The sequence below is a fragment of the Scyliorhinus torazame genome, chromosome 21 (assembly GCF_047496885.1).
Source record: "Scyliorhinus torazame isolate Kashiwa2021f chromosome 21, sScyTor2.1, whole genome shotgun sequence".
In the NCBI taxonomy this organism is placed as follows: Eukaryota; Metazoa; Chordata; class Chondrichthyes; order Carcharhiniformes; family Scyliorhinidae; genus Scyliorhinus; species Scyliorhinus torazame.
Genome location: NC_092727.1, coordinates 120,155,436 through 120,170,704, shown reverse-complemented (window position 1 = coordinate 120,170,704; position 15,269 = coordinate 120,155,436). Strand labels below are relative to the sequence as shown.

The 15,269-nt window shown below is 45.4% G+C and overlaps 1 protein-coding gene across 1 annotated transcript in view; it reads left to right on the top strand.

Moving 5' to 3' along the window:
- tbx21 (T-box transcription factor 21) overlaps positions 1-15,068 on the top strand; it is a 45,470-nt gene extending 30,402 nt beyond the window's left edge. The window contains exons 3-6 of the mRNA XM_072487408.1: positions 3,649-3,770; positions 4,439-4,597; positions 6,932-6,993; positions 11,189-15,068. Of these exons, the coding sequence (XP_072343509.1) occupies positions 3,649-3,770; positions 4,439-4,597; positions 6,932-6,993; positions 11,189-11,894 (1,049 nt within the window). The 3' untranslated portion in view covers positions 11,895-15,068. The remainder of the gene's footprint in view (positions 1-3,648; positions 3,771-4,438; positions 4,598-6,931; positions 6,994-11,188) is intronic.
- The last annotated feature ends 201 nt before the right edge of the window (positions 15,069-15,269 follow it).

Genomic DNA, 15,269 nt, shown 5'->3' with positions numbered 1-15,269 from the left:
TCGCCGTGCGGCAGCAGTGCTAACCACTGCACAACCGTGCCACCCTCAGCCTACTGCATAAAAAGATTTTCATGACTGCTCCTATTATTTTATGCCATCAAATTAAATGCCATGTCTTACGTTTCTCAGAACTCACCAACTTGAAATGAAATGACATGAAAATCACTTATTGTCACAAGTAGACTTCAATGAAGTTACTGTGAAAAGCCCCTAGTTGCCACATTCCGGCGCCTTTTTGGGGAGGCTGGTACGGGAATTGAACCGTGCTGCTGGTCTGCTTTAAAAGCCAGCGATTTAGCCCAGTGAGCTTTTTGGATGTCTTATCAGATCCCTTCTTTGCTTTGGTGAAAACTGTTCCAGTTTTACGCACCGCACCTCACTGTTTAAGCCTTCCATCACTGGTATCATTCTTTGCAGGGGCTGGTTTAGCAAAATGGACTAAACAGCTGGCTTGTAATGCACAACAAGACCAGCAGCGCGGGTTCAATTCCCGTACCGGCCTCCCCGAACAGGCGCCGGAATGTGGCGACTAGGGGCTTTTCACAGTAACTTCATTGAAGCCGACTTGTGACAATAAGCGATTGTCTCAGAAGGCAATAAGATTTCTAGGTAGTAAAGACATCAAGGGCTAGTGTGGGAAAATAACATTGAGGTATGAGATCAGTCATGATCGAATTAAATGGCAGGGCAGGCGAGAGGGGCCAAATAGCCTACTCCTGCTCCCATTCCCTGTATTTGTGTCAAAGAGGTGGAACATGCAGCGTGGGCCGAATGGCCTCTGTACTGAGCCATTCTATGATTTGCTGTAAACTTGATTCCAACAATGATTCATGTAGGTGTGGAATCACCTTTTATTTTGTACTCTGTGCCTCTTGTTAAACCTTGGATCGCATTGGTGTCTTTTAAAAATAGTTTTCGGTGCTTTGTCCTCTCATTTGTAAAGAGGGAATTGCACAGTTCTGCTGTGGCCAAATCTACCCTGCAGTATACATGATCTACCCTGTTCTGGCATCACGGTTAGCTGCTGTCAGCAGAAGAGTCATAAAATGCTGCTTAAGATCACATTCCCTCATCTTAATAACTTGTTAATGGCTACATTAACAGCCGTTCATCTGTGCATTAACAAATGAGCTGATCATATTGGCTTTTGTTTAAGTGAGTAGATCTGTCATGGCTTAATTTACAGTTGTTAAGATCCCATTTACAAAATGACTAGGAACTTTGCACGTGCCTGTATTAAATCAAGTTTACATTGTAAATCTGTGGCTATCTGTAACTCTGGAGAATTAAGATTGATGGTCCACTCAGGTAGATGGATAATTTGCCGCTACTGATTGTGCAAGGCCATTCCAATTCCTAAACAAAAAGAGGTCCTAATAGAACTTGTCACACTGTTTTTAAGATATGCTGGGAAGGCTAGCACTGCGGGATCGTACTGGCTAACGCAAGACGAACGAACAGTTTGGTAGCAGTGATATGGTTGTACTCAAGAAACATGGACAAAGGGCAGCACGGTAGCATTGTGGATAGCACACAATTGAGTTACAGCTCCAGGGTCCCAGGTTCGATTCTCGACTTGGGTCACTGTCTGTGCGGAGTCTGCACGTTCTCCCCGTGTGTGCGTGGGTTTCCACCGGGTGCTCCGGTTTCCTCCCACAGTCCAAAGATGTGCAGGTTAGGTGGATTGGCCATGATAAATTGCTCTTAGTGTTCAAAATTGCCCTTAGTGTTGGGTGGGGTTGCTGGGTTATGGGGATAGGGTGGTGTGTGGACCTTGGGTGGGGTGCTCTTTCAAAGAACCGGTGTGGCCTCAATGGGCCGAATGGCCTCCTACTGCACTGTAAATTCTATGATCCCAGAAAATTTAAATGAAAGTAAACCAACAAGTCAGGACTATAACATTGCGGGGGGCCCCAGGAGCTGGATGCCAGAGCTTGTGAGGCCACACGTTGCCCGTGGGTTGGTAGAGTTTCTATTCTAACACACAGACACTGGTTAATGCTGTTCCTAATGACCCGGTCTGTTAAAAAGCAAATATATGGATCCACCCCAATCTATTGCAGTATAACTGGGGTTCCTGCTCCTTCAGATATTTCGACGAGCTGTTTCCATGACTCATGGATTTTCCTTCAGTGATCCGCTGTCTCTGCAGCCATGGCATGGTAATATTTTCCAGCCAAATCGTCATATTGTAACAATCTAGTGTTACAACTGTCTCCCTACAGTTTCTGTGCAAGATTTCCAATGCCTTAACATTCCTGCGATTTAATGCCTTCAGTATTCAGGCTGACCCGAGTACGTGGCCTCCTGATGGCAAGGTTTCAGGAAACTCAAATATCGGGAAAATGTACAAAATCTTTTGCCCTCTGCTTGACGTCAATGTGGATCTTTTTCTCTATCCTTTACCCAGCATATCCTTGCTCCCACAGCTGAGTCCAACTGCGGGGCTGGTTTAGCACACTGGGCTAAATTGCTGGCTTTGAAAGCAGACCAAGGCAGGCCAGCAGCACGGTTCAATTCCCGTACCGGTAATTGACCCCTCTACCCTGGGGAAAAGCCTCTGACTATCCATGCAACTATCCATATTTCCTCCAGCAACAACGCTGGGATTGGGGACTCGACTGGAGCCAGTGCAAGCCACCACTTATTTATCATCTGGCCCCAAAATGTGCAGCTTGTTTTAGCGAAAAATTGTCCTTTGGGCTACAAATCGAGAAGAAGCAGAGGTCACACTGCCAGCTTCGGTTACGTTGGTAGCACACTTGCCTCTGGATTGGAAGGTTATGGTTTGAAGTCCCACTCCAAGCACTTAATGCTTGCTGATTCTTCTCTGTGCAGTATATGGGGAGTGTTGCATTGTCAGAGGTGCTGTCTTTCAGGTGTGATGTAGACTGAAGCCCCCCTCGTCGAATGTAAAAGATACATTGGCACAATTTGAAGAACTGGGCAGTTTAGCCTGACACCACGGCTAACCATCATCCTACAACTATCACTTAAAAAAAAAAATTTAGAGTACGCAATTCATTTTTTCCAATTAAGGGGCAATTTAGCGTGGCCAATCCACCTACCTTGCACATCTTTGGGTTGTGGGGGCGAAACCCACGCAAACAAGGGGAGAATGTGCAAACTCCACACGGACAGCTGTGATGCACAAGTAAACTTGCTGGGATTTGAGAATCCTAGAGAGCAGGGAGTCTTTTTATTAAAATAAATAAAATAAATAAGTTTTCAGCCAGCTGTAGAAGATCCAGACAGTGGGAGCCAGTCTGGGCCATAGCAGGGTATAGAATGACTCAGTCTAAAGGTCAATGGGCCACTTTTATGCACCTTCTTTAAGAAACCAAGTTCAGTGTCATGTTAGTCAGCGTCTCATTTCCACGTCTCAGCCAACAACTAACATTTCAGTAACGCACTACAACATTTACCACCAGTTCCAATTGCCCATCCTTGTTGCAAGTAAGTGCTTGTTAGCTTTTTTTTACTCTGCTAACGCTCTTTCTTAGAAACACTAGTGACTCATTTAACATTCTGCTGAAGTGCAGTGTGCATTCTATCTGTGGTGAGTCATCAGTTCCTCGCAGAGTCAGGTTGAAAACCTGCCTGTATGTAGACTGACTTTGTGATTTGAACACAATCATTCCATTGTAGGCAACCGAACGTATGTCCACCCAGACTCGCCGAACACAGGGGCCCACTGGATGCGGCAGGAAATCTCCTTTGGCAAACTCAAGCTGACCAACAATAAAGGAGCATCCAATAACGTCACTCAGGTAAGCCAAGCCAATCTCTTGACTCTACCCGGAAGTAAGGATGGACATTTGGCCAACGCTGGAGACCCGAGAGGGTGTTTGACAGGCATAAAGTTAGGGAACTGCCCCCCTGAGAGGTGTTAAATGAAAGGTTTTGTTCAATGGTTTAGCTAAAGTGTCAAAATCTCATTGTGTAAGACACATGTCAATGGAGAAATTAAGCATCGCACCAACCCGATTTTTGACACGCAGAGACCCAGAACATCGGGTGCCAAACTAGAAACAGGCAATAATTAGGTGTTTTCCTTCAATACCTCCACTCTAAACAGCAGCCCCCCCTCCACCCACCACCCCCTCTTTCCAGAGCGCACCTGTGTGGGCTGCCTTAATGTTGGATCAGCCAAAATTGTCAGCCCTTCTATCAAGTGGCACCCTCAGCTCATCAGATGACACCCCCTACGTGTCACGTGACCAGTGAAGCAAACGCTTCACTGGCTTGCCATGTTTCTTTAGGCGTGTTTCCACTGGTGCCTGCCATACTCACCAAGCTAACCACGGCACGCGAATCTAGTGAGAATCAGCAGGGCATTTGAGTCCAGGCGTTAGAATGCTAAGGTGGTGTTTCATGTAACGAGGCGTCATTGCAATGTCTTTCTGTATTCTCACTGCCTCCTGTGATTCTATTGCAGATGATTGTATTGCAATCCCTACACAAGTACCAGCCTCGCCTCCACATCGTGGAGGTGAAGGAGGACGGCACTGAAGACCCATACCTCACGGCAAAAATACAAGCCTTCATATTCCCCGAAACACAATTCATCGCCGTTACCGCCTACCAGAACGCAGACGTGAGTTCTCAGCAATAAACGATTCACCCATTTTTTGGCCAGCCAACATTATTTGAGAGTGGGACGTGACACGTATCTCCCAAATAACCAGTGAATTGGGATATATTAGGAGTGGCCAATAGTTCATGGTCTCCTGGAGTTTGATTGTTAACAGGAATTGGCAGTACTGGTGGATGGTGAGGGTGTGTATCAAGGTTACACCATCTAATGGTGAAGGAGTTCTTGGGCAAGTCTCATGGTTTTCCCACCCTTTCAGACTCTAGTATCTCTTGTTCGTCTTGACATAAACCATGAAGTAGACACATCTTTAATGTGCCTTCTCCTAGCCTACAATATGTGCAGCCTGGAAGCCTTCTTTCCTTTGGTATGGTGGGATATTGCAGTGTGGAATCCAATGTAAGAAGTACAAGGAGTTTTCTGAGCTTCCTATGGTGCTGGGTCAGATTAGAAATTTACTCTGGAACATAACATACCAGCTGGTACCTTTATTGAATGCGAAGAGTTCCCAAAGGCATATGGAATGTAGTTGTTGATAGATTAAGACATTAAAGGAGTTTTCCCCTCCTGAGTTCACCGACACACTGCATCAGATACCTGGCCATTCTTCACACATCAGCCCAGTTAGTGAGGATCAGCAGGCTGTTTAAGTGGGAGGATGGGGCTATTGCGACCAAGTCAACCTCCTCCCAGTTGATAGGCCCACACAACTACTCCTTTGTGAGAGTCACTGGATGGGTGGAGGATGCCTGGTGTGTTCCTCTGCTCCCAAACAGTCCAATAATGGCACCCTGCCGCTGCTTCGGCTGAAATCAATGCAACTCTGGCCAGCCGTGGATTGAATTTGGAGTCTTTTCAGAGTAACGTCCTTTCCAATGCACACAAGTGCAAAACTTTGGGAAGGGAAGAGCACAAGAACTAATAAATACATTTTACATCAATTGAGAGTTGTCACGAATATATTTGATTCACATGTTGGAGAAATGGTGAAGGGGCAATCTGCAAAATTGAGAATATTCATTGTTGAATTCACACTATATTAATGGGCATTACCAGGAACTCAAGGGAACTCTCCCATGCGTCTGCCAGCGAGTTCAATGATGGACGGGGAGGGGAGCATTCGGCGAGAGGCCCAGAGATTGGTTTTAGACGGGCGTGAATTTCCTGCGGGATCTTCCACTGGATAGATCTTGTAACAGATCTTGTATCCGCCTTAGCGGATCTGAACCCCGCTGGTGTGATTTGCATCCCCTTAATGGGATATAGATGAGGGTCTGAGTGGAATCATCCCTCAATGGGAAAACATACCAGTCCAGAGCACGTCTAGAGCAATGTGGCATGCAGAAGTTGGGACTTACCTGGAGAATGCCTGGGGCAACCTCCGGAGTTAGGGATTGAGGCCACCTATGACCCTGGAACATGGGACACCACAGCAGTGGGTGGGGGGGGGGGAAGCATCTATCAGGTGGATCATCCAGCTTCAGTGTCATTGAGGAAGTCCCTCTTCCGGCCTCAGGAGTCTTCCTGGAGAGCCATCTTCTTTCTTCAATGGTAGATCAGTGATGTTGGGCATCTTTTAAATACGGCGCCCAGATATCACAGCGGAATTGCGCCATCCAGCCCATCCCACCACAGAAGACGCTGCAAAACCCGTGGATGCACGATTTATTCCGTGGGCCGCAGAAGATGTGGTGAGGTTTCCCATTGGCCCCTGCAGTGGAAAACACTCCCAGCCCCCTCCCCAGCCGTGGGCCATAGAATCGGATGGGAGAATTGTGTGCACTAAAGATGTAATTTGTGATTGCAATTCTGAGACGAGCAATTGCCACTGGTGGAATGAGCAAGGAAATCCTTAGTATACTCGTACAAATGTTCAATGTTCGATCTCGGCTCTGGCTCACTGTCCGCGTGGAGCTTGCACATGCACCCGTGTTTGCGTGGGTTTCGCCCCCACAACCCAAAGATGTGCAGGGTAGGTGGATTGAACACGCTAAATTGCCCCTCAATTGGAAAAAATTTATAATAAAAAACAAATGTTCAATGATTTTACCAGAGGGCTTAAATCGTTGAACATTTGTTTGTGATGATGAACCCCTATGAGAATAAGGCCCAAGTGGGTCTGAATGGGTGAAAAGAGATGCAAAAATCTACTTTAGCCTAGGAGTGGAAATTCAAGGGAACAAGAGAATCATTTAGAATTTTTTCCCACTGAACTGAAACATTGAGCTGGCTTATTTTAAAAGTATTCAATCAGTCAAATTGCAGTAGGCAGGCAATGTTCAGGGGAATGTAGGAAAATATGCCGGTGATTAACTGTTGTGGAATATTTTCTTTCAGATCACGCAACTTAAAATAGACCACAACCCTTTTGCAAAAGGCTTCCGTGACAATTTTGATTCGTAAGTATATCTATCGTGCAATATCTACAGCGGCTGCAGCTGATCTCTGTCATTTCTAAGTCTGACTGCGAGGAATCAAAGGGAATAGTTTTCAGCCCTGGCACAAACTGAGAGGGTAGATGGTTAAAATGTCACTGGTAGAGTGGCATGTGGCGCAGTGGTTAGCACTGGGACTGGGGTGCTGAGGACCCGGGTTCGAATCCCGGCCCTGGGTCACTGCCCGTGTGGAGTTTGCACATTCTCCCCATGGCTGCGTGGGTTTCACCCCCACAACCCAAAGATATGCATGTTAGGTGGATTGGCCACGCTAAATTGCCCCAAAATATATAATTGGGTACTCCCTAAATTTATTTTTTAAAATGTCACTGGTTACTAGCCCACCGTGCAGAGGTCAGGAACTGACAGCTTCCAACCTTAACTAGATTGGCTGCAGACTGGAAGGATATCCACCCAAAGCTGCTCCTTTCTCACCTATATATATATATAATGGGTCTCACTGGCGCAGTTTTAACTTACTGGGCTGAGGTGCGAAAGCCACAGTGCATTTGCTCCCCAGTCAAGCCTAGCAGATAAGATCCCACAAAAAATGGTACTTTATTTTGCTCCGTTGCCGACTAGGACAAGCAAGAATGCTTCCCCCAGCAGCACAGGGAAGACATTGGCCTCCCAGCTCACCTTTCCAATCTCCCTTTCAGTACAAGCATCTCCTCTCGAAACCACACCCACACCATATTCCCAATACTAATGTTACGCTGGGACCATTCCCATGTGTTTTCCAGTGACATCAGGCATCTCCCCACTATTTTTAGGCAGCAGGCAATGCTGCACTGTTTCCCTGAAAGCCCAGAAGACAGACTTGTCTCCATCGATTTCTCAACACTCCACTCCGTCGCGCCCACTCTCAATTCACCCTGACCCTGAATTAAAATCGAGCGACACATCATCTCATTGAGATTGGCAACAGCCCTGGATTGGGCATGCAAAGCGTGCATGGAGTAAACCAACAGGGCCGGCACGGTAGCACAATGGTTAGCACTGTTGCTTCACAGCGCCAGGGTCCCAGACCCCAGCTTGGGTCACTGTCTGTGCGGAGTCTGCACGTTCTCCCCGTGTCTGCGTGGGTTTCCTCCGGGTGCTCTGGTTTCCTCCCACAAGTCCCGAAAGACGCGCTGTTAGATGAATTGGATATTCTGAATTCTCCGTCTGTGTACCCGAACAGACGCCGGAGTGTGGCGACTAGGGGCTTTTCACGGTAACCTCATTGCAGTGTTAATGTAAGCCTACTTGTGACAATAAAGATTACTTTACATAACTTCCCAGTGTAAACCTTTCTGCTGCTTGCACAGCGAGGACCAGTAGAGCTACTCGAGTATCGTCCTTCTGAGTTATGTGGAAAGAAGTCAAGTTCCCAGTGATGGATCTGGCCAATGAGTGAGACTGCTGGAGACTACTTGACTGAGTTATTGGGAGGGCGGCACGGTGGTGCAGTGGTTAGCACTGCTGCCTCATGGCACGGAGGACCCGGGTTCGATCCTGGCTCCAGGTCATCGTCCGTGCGGAATTTGCACATTCTCCCCGTGTCTAGTGGGTCTCACCCCACAACCCAAAGATGCGCAGGGTAGGTGGGTTGGCCACGCTAAATTGCCTCTTAATTGGAAAAAAAATTAATTGGATACTCTAAATGAAAAATAAAGACTGACGTATTGGCATAGTAACCTGAAGTACAGGATCAACTTGATTCAGCTCAACTCAATCAATTTTGCTTTCCCATCAGTGGGTTCACCATCTAGATGCTAGATGCCAACCTTATTGCAATGAAACCTGGATTATACCCCTTGCAATAATTCTAGACTATCCTACTCCACCCCCCCCCCACCCACCCCCGAAGTAGGATAGTTCAAAATTATTCTTGGAAATTCCTACTTATACTATAATAATAATCTTTATTGTCACAAGTACAAAGAACAAAGAACAAAGAAATGTACAGCACAGGAACAGGCCCTTCGGCCCTCCAAGCCCGTGCCGACCATACTGCCCGACTAAACTACAATCTTCTACACAAAAGTAGGCTTACATTAACACTGCAATGAAGTTACTGTGAAAAGCCCCTAGTCGCCACATTCCGATGCCTGTTCGGGTACACTGAGGGAGAATTCAGAACGTCTTGAATACCTAACAGCCTGTCTTTTTGGGACTTGTGGGAGGAAACTGGAGCACCCGGAGGAAACCCACGCAGACACGGGGAGAACGTGCAGACGCGGCACAGACAGTGACCCAAGCCGGGAATCAAACCTGGGACCCTGGCGCTGTGAAGCAACAGTGCTAATCATTGTGCTACCGTGCAAACTTGATAGAATTCTCTAACTATTCTTTAGCGTATGATCTACCAATTTATTTTCAGGATGTAATACCTCACCATCCACTTATCAAATCATTCATTTAGTGGACAGAGTGCATACATTTATACCGTAAGAAATTTGATCCGCACTGTGAGCAGTTCTCGGCGCCACTTCTTAGGAAGGATGTGTTAGCTTTAGAGGGAGGGCGATGTAAAATTAGGAGAATGGCATCTCTACTCCGAAGGTTAGATTACAAGGAAAGATTACACTCACTAAGTTTGTATTCCCTGCTGTTAGAAGGTTAATGAGTGACTTGATTGAAGCTTTCAAGATACTAAGAGGAATGAATAGTCTGGATAATAAGAAACTATTTATACTGGTTGGGGAGCCAATGGCTGGGGGACATAGACCAAAAACTAAGAGCTAGAATTTTCAGGAACGATGTAAGGAAACAGATCTGCACACAAACGCAGTTCAGAACACTCTTCTGAAAGCAGCAGTGAATGGCAAATCAATTAATTCTTTTTTTAAAAATCATCAAGTCTTATGAAATATTTGTTAACTTGAACTATTTTTGCTGCACAGTAAGAAGTCTAACAACACCAGGTTAAAGTCCAACAGGTTTGTTTCGATGTCACTAGCTTTCGGAGCGCTGCTCCTTCCTCAGGTGAATGAAGAGGTAGATTCCAGAAACATATATATAGACAAATTCAAAGATGCAAGACAATGCTTAGAATGCGAGCATTTGCAGTTAATTAAGTGTTTACAGATCTAGAGATAGGGGTAACCCCAGGTTAAAGAGGTGTGAATTGTGTCAAGCCAGGACAGTTGGTAGGACTTCACAGGCCAGATGGTGGGGGATGAATGTATTGCGATATGAATCCCAGGTCCCGGTTGAGGCCGCACTCACGTGTGCGGAACTTGGCTGTAAGTTTCTGCTCGGCGATTCTGCGTTGTTGCGCGTCCTGAAGACCGCCTTGGAGAACGCTTACCCGGAGATCAGAGGCTGAATGCCCTTGGATTCCCTTGCATGTCAAGGGCATTCAGCCTCTGATCTCCGGGTAAGCGTTCTCCAAGGCAGCCTTCAGTACGCGCGACTACGCAAAGTCGCCGAGCACACATGAGTGCGGCCTCAACCGGGACCTGGGATTCATGTCGCATTACATTCATCCCCCACCATCTGGCCTGCGAAATCCTACCAACTGTCCTGGCTTGACACAATTCACACCTCTTTAACCTGGGGTTACCCCTATCTCTGGATCTGTAAACACGTAATTAACTGCAAATGCTCGCATTCTAAGCATTGTCTTGCATCTTTGAATTTGTCTATATATGTTTCTGGAATCTACCTCTTCATTCACCTGAGGAAGGAGCAGTGCTCCAAAAGCTAGTTTTTGAAACAAACCTGTTGGACTTTAACCTGGTGTTGTAAGACTTCGTACTCTGCTCACCCCAGTCCAACGCCGGCATCGCTGCATCATTTTTGCTGCTGAGTGAGGTTAAGCTCCCAACAAACCATACTTATTTCAAGCACCCAAGTAATTTAGAAGAAGTAAAGCACTTGTCCCTTCTTTTTAGCAACAGAACTGGCGGATTGTGACTAGTTGTGGGTTGCAAGAAGAGTTTACTTTTAGCACTCTATTCCAGGTTTCTGCCAGATCAATTATTAATTGTAAATCTGAGATCAATAAGGTTTTGCTATCCAAAGGTATTAAGGGATATGGGGCAAAGGCAGGGATATTGATTTAGGTCGCAGATCACCCCTGATCTCACTGAATGGCAGAACTGCTTGGGGGTCTAAATGGCTCCCTCCTATTTCTATGTTCCTATGAGCGTCTCTTTAACTGTTCTTTCAGAATGTACGGCAATTCCGAAGGAGACCGACTAACTCCCTCTCCACCAGACCAGCAAAACTGCCAGCAGTTGGTTCCAGGGACACGGTACCAGCCTTTCCTACATGATCAGTACATGAATGCCCTGCCACAGGGTAGGTACTACAATGGGGATCGGACATTGTCCCATGCATCCAAACACAGGGAAGACATTACAAACCCTCACCGATGGTTCATGTCGCCAGTGCAACAGGCCAGCGCCAATAGACTGGATTTTGGTTCCTACGATCCAGAATACACAGGGAATGCATTTATGACTTACAGTATGAAAGGTTTTCCTCCTCTTCAAGCAACCCCCCACGCTCTGGGCTACTACCAGGAGCATCCATTCAGTTCAGGGAATGCATGGGGAGCGAGGGGGGCTTCTCAGTATCACCACAGCAAGGCTGGCTCTGCACTGACCTGGTACAGACCGCTTGCTGATACCAGGCCAACGCTGGTCAACATAGAGGAAAAAAGCAAAGAAACCGAGGACTCATCCTGGCTGGAGCCTCATTCCGTAAAGTCAGCTGACTCTTCCGATTCGGGATTGTACGAGGTGGATTGCAAGCGGAGGAAAGTGTCTCCTTACACCTCGAGCACTGAGAACTCTCCCCCCAATCAGAATGGTGAGAAGTACGAGAAAGAAAATGGAACCGATACTGGGTATTACAGCTTTTACACCAACTGAATCACTTCCGTGGCAGTGTCGAATACTGCCCAAGCTTCACATGTCATATGATGTGTCATCTGTGCTGCAAATGAATTCTGCATCGAGCCCTAAGACGGCTCACTACCCAGCTCCATGGTGGTGGGGGCAACAACCTTTTCAGATCTTTCAGGTCCAGAAAGCTATCTAGGAAGCAATGTTGACTTTCAGAGAGATCCAGGAAATGTTATAATCCAGCTGGGGAGATTTTATTTGTAAAATTGGCCTTTCCCACACAGGAAGTTATCTGCAATATTTTGAGGTGTATGAAGTGTTTATATTGAGAAGCTAAGTTTTGTTGGTTAACATTTGACGCAAATGGGGGTTGCAGGAAAATATAAACACTTCATTCAAGCAGAATGTTATCAATCATTGCTGAATTTCTAAGTCCCAATATGTCTTGCGGTGTTCTGTAGCTTGCAGGATCCCATTCATGTATCTTAAGGATTGCAACATACAGAGGGACAAATTGATACTTTGAAACAGGCAACAATTGTATTCCATTTGAACCATTTAAATGGCTGCCAAGAGGCGGAGCCCAAATACGACCGTCCCGTTTTAGTTGTGATCCAAGAAGTATTGTTTCAACTTTAAAAACGTGCTTTAAAAAAAAGTAAAAAAAAAAAAAAAATTACATTGCATTTCTCGGCAATGATATTGTTTTTCAGGTTACCTGGCGCCTCTCCTAGTAGCGGAACCCACATTATCGGGGTTGTGATGTTGTACATGGGCCTGTTCCATAACTAAGCGGTTCATTGCTTTTTTTTTAAAAAAAAGGAGTATCTTGCTTCTACTGAACAAGTTAAATGTCCAGAAAAAGAGCTGTGCTGAAGTTGTTTTGCAATGTTGTTCTCCACACCCCCCTCCCTCCACAGCTGGATCTTAAACCTAGCAGCATTCACCTTTCGCTTTGCTCCCCCTTTATCCTTCTGATTTCTTTCTCTGATCTCTCATTCCCTTAACCACCACTTCACCTCCACCCCCCGCCTCCCCCTGTCTGGTGTGCAGTCCCATGGCTTCAGTATCTCAGCTAAATCTCCATTCTGCAGTAGTTAACCTGGAAAGAAGAATGGAAATCTGGATATTTATAATTGTGGTGGGCATCACTGCCAATCTTGCTTTTACCTTCTCCCGATGTCCATTATGGCAGAGCATTCTGGATGGCAATGGTGAGTGGGGAATCATGGTTAATATCTTTCGTTGTCCCTACTTTCAGCTGCTGAGGTCAATCCGGTAGCCAGCACCCACTCCGCCACTGTCCTGAGCTGAGATTAGCTAACCCGGAATAGAGCAGGAATCAAATCTAGGTTTTAAAAATCAATAAATTTAGAGTACCCAATAATTATTTTTTTTCAATTCAGGGGCAATTTAGCGTGACAAAACCACCTACCCTGCACATCTTTCGGTTGTGGGGGTGAAACCCATGCAGTCACAGGGAGAATGTGCAAACTCCACACGGACAGTGACCCAGGGCGGGGATTCGAACCCGGGTCCTCAGTGCCGTAGGCTGCTGTGCTAGCCATTGTGCCACCATGCCGTCACAAATCTAGGTTAATTAGCAATTGAGCCATTGGGAAGGGAAGAACTATTCTGTATCAGCATACATGCCACATGAAGACCATCATGTAAATATATATATTATGTAATTATTTGGGACCAATTGTAAATGAATTCATTTATATAAATGTGAGACCAACATTGAACGCGAATGTGACTTTGAAAATCAAAATGCACAACAAATAAATGATGTATATATTAAAAGAAAATATTTCTCATATTGTGTCAATGTTATGTGTAGAACCACTCAACTTTTATTCCTAATTTATTAAAACCATCGGTTTTGTACAGGTTAATGTATATGTTTAATAAATAGAAAGAAATACACAATGGTTGTAGCTATTTCATTTTGTAATAAAAAAAAAAAGAGAAAAACCTCCAAGTCCAACTTTCCATTATTGAAATTGTTTTTTTTTAATTGAAGCTGAGGATTTCCGGTGATATTTGGAGGACATGTCATTTTAATAAGGACTGGAGAGCTATACTACATATTCGCAGTTAAAATGGTACAATGTGTAATTCCTAATTCCATGTGTACCTTTATGGCTTAATTGATGGAAAAACTTAACATTCTCAGGTCAAATTGGCACAACCTGCGATCAGCCCTCACTGGTGAAAACGAGCACATTCTGAGGCAGTTTGTGAGCTACTTGTAAATGTTCAAATGCCAGAAATTTAAGCAGGAAATGACTGACTTTACTTTCTTTATTGAAGTGTGGTAGAAACCTGAAAGTATACCTAGCATTTACCAATCTTACAGATAAATCAAATGCTTTATATGAGATGTAGCTTTAAAATCGTAGAATTTACAGTGCGGAAGTGTGCAGACTCCGCACAGACAGTGGCCCAAGCCGGGAATCGAACCTGGGACCCTGGCGCTGTGAAGCAACTGTGCTAACCGCTGTGCTACCCAAATTGTACTCTTCAAAACTCAAGTGGATACAAATCTAACCTCCAAAACCTTTCCTTGTAAGACAACCCGCCCATTCCTGGGATTAGTGTAGTAAACCTCTGAACTGCTTCTAACGCGAAGTTTCAGTATTAATACAGGCATCCAAATTTTAACCTTTTTTTTATTATAAATTTAGAGTACCCAATTAATTTTTTTCCAATTAAGGGGCAATTTAGCGTGTCCAATCCACCTACCCTGCACATCTTTGGGTTGTGGGGACGAAACCCACGCACTTTGAAAACCTGATATTTATTTTTTCCATCTCCAGATCCTTGCTGTTGCCTCTACACCACCCCACCCTTCCAATACCAATTTCCTGAAAGCACTGTCTCTCAAAGGGGACTTTCTGTAGCCCAATAGTCCTCTGGACTGCATGGTAACCACAGTGGTTAGCACTGTTGCTTCACAATGCCCAGGTCCCAGGTTTGATTCCTGCTTGGGTCACTGTATGTGCAGAGTCTGCACGTTCTCCCCATGTCTGCGTGGGTTTCCTCCGGGTGCTCCGGTTTCCTCCCACAAGTCCAGAAAGATGCGCTTGTTAGGTGTATTGGACATTCTGAATTCTCCCTCTGTGTATCCGAACAGAAAGCCAGAACAGGCGCCAGAATGTGGCGACTAGGGAATTTTCACAGTAACCTCATTGTTAATGTAAGCCTACTTGTGACAATAATAATAAAAGAACGATTATGATTCTTTTCCTAAGTGTCTTCTTTGCAGGCATGCACCTATCCTGTGATTGATAGAAAGTCCATTCAATTGCTCCAGTTCATGAAAGACGGATGTGGAGATGCCGACATTGGACTGGGGTGGGCACAGTAAGAAGTCTTGCAACACCAGGTTAAAGTCCA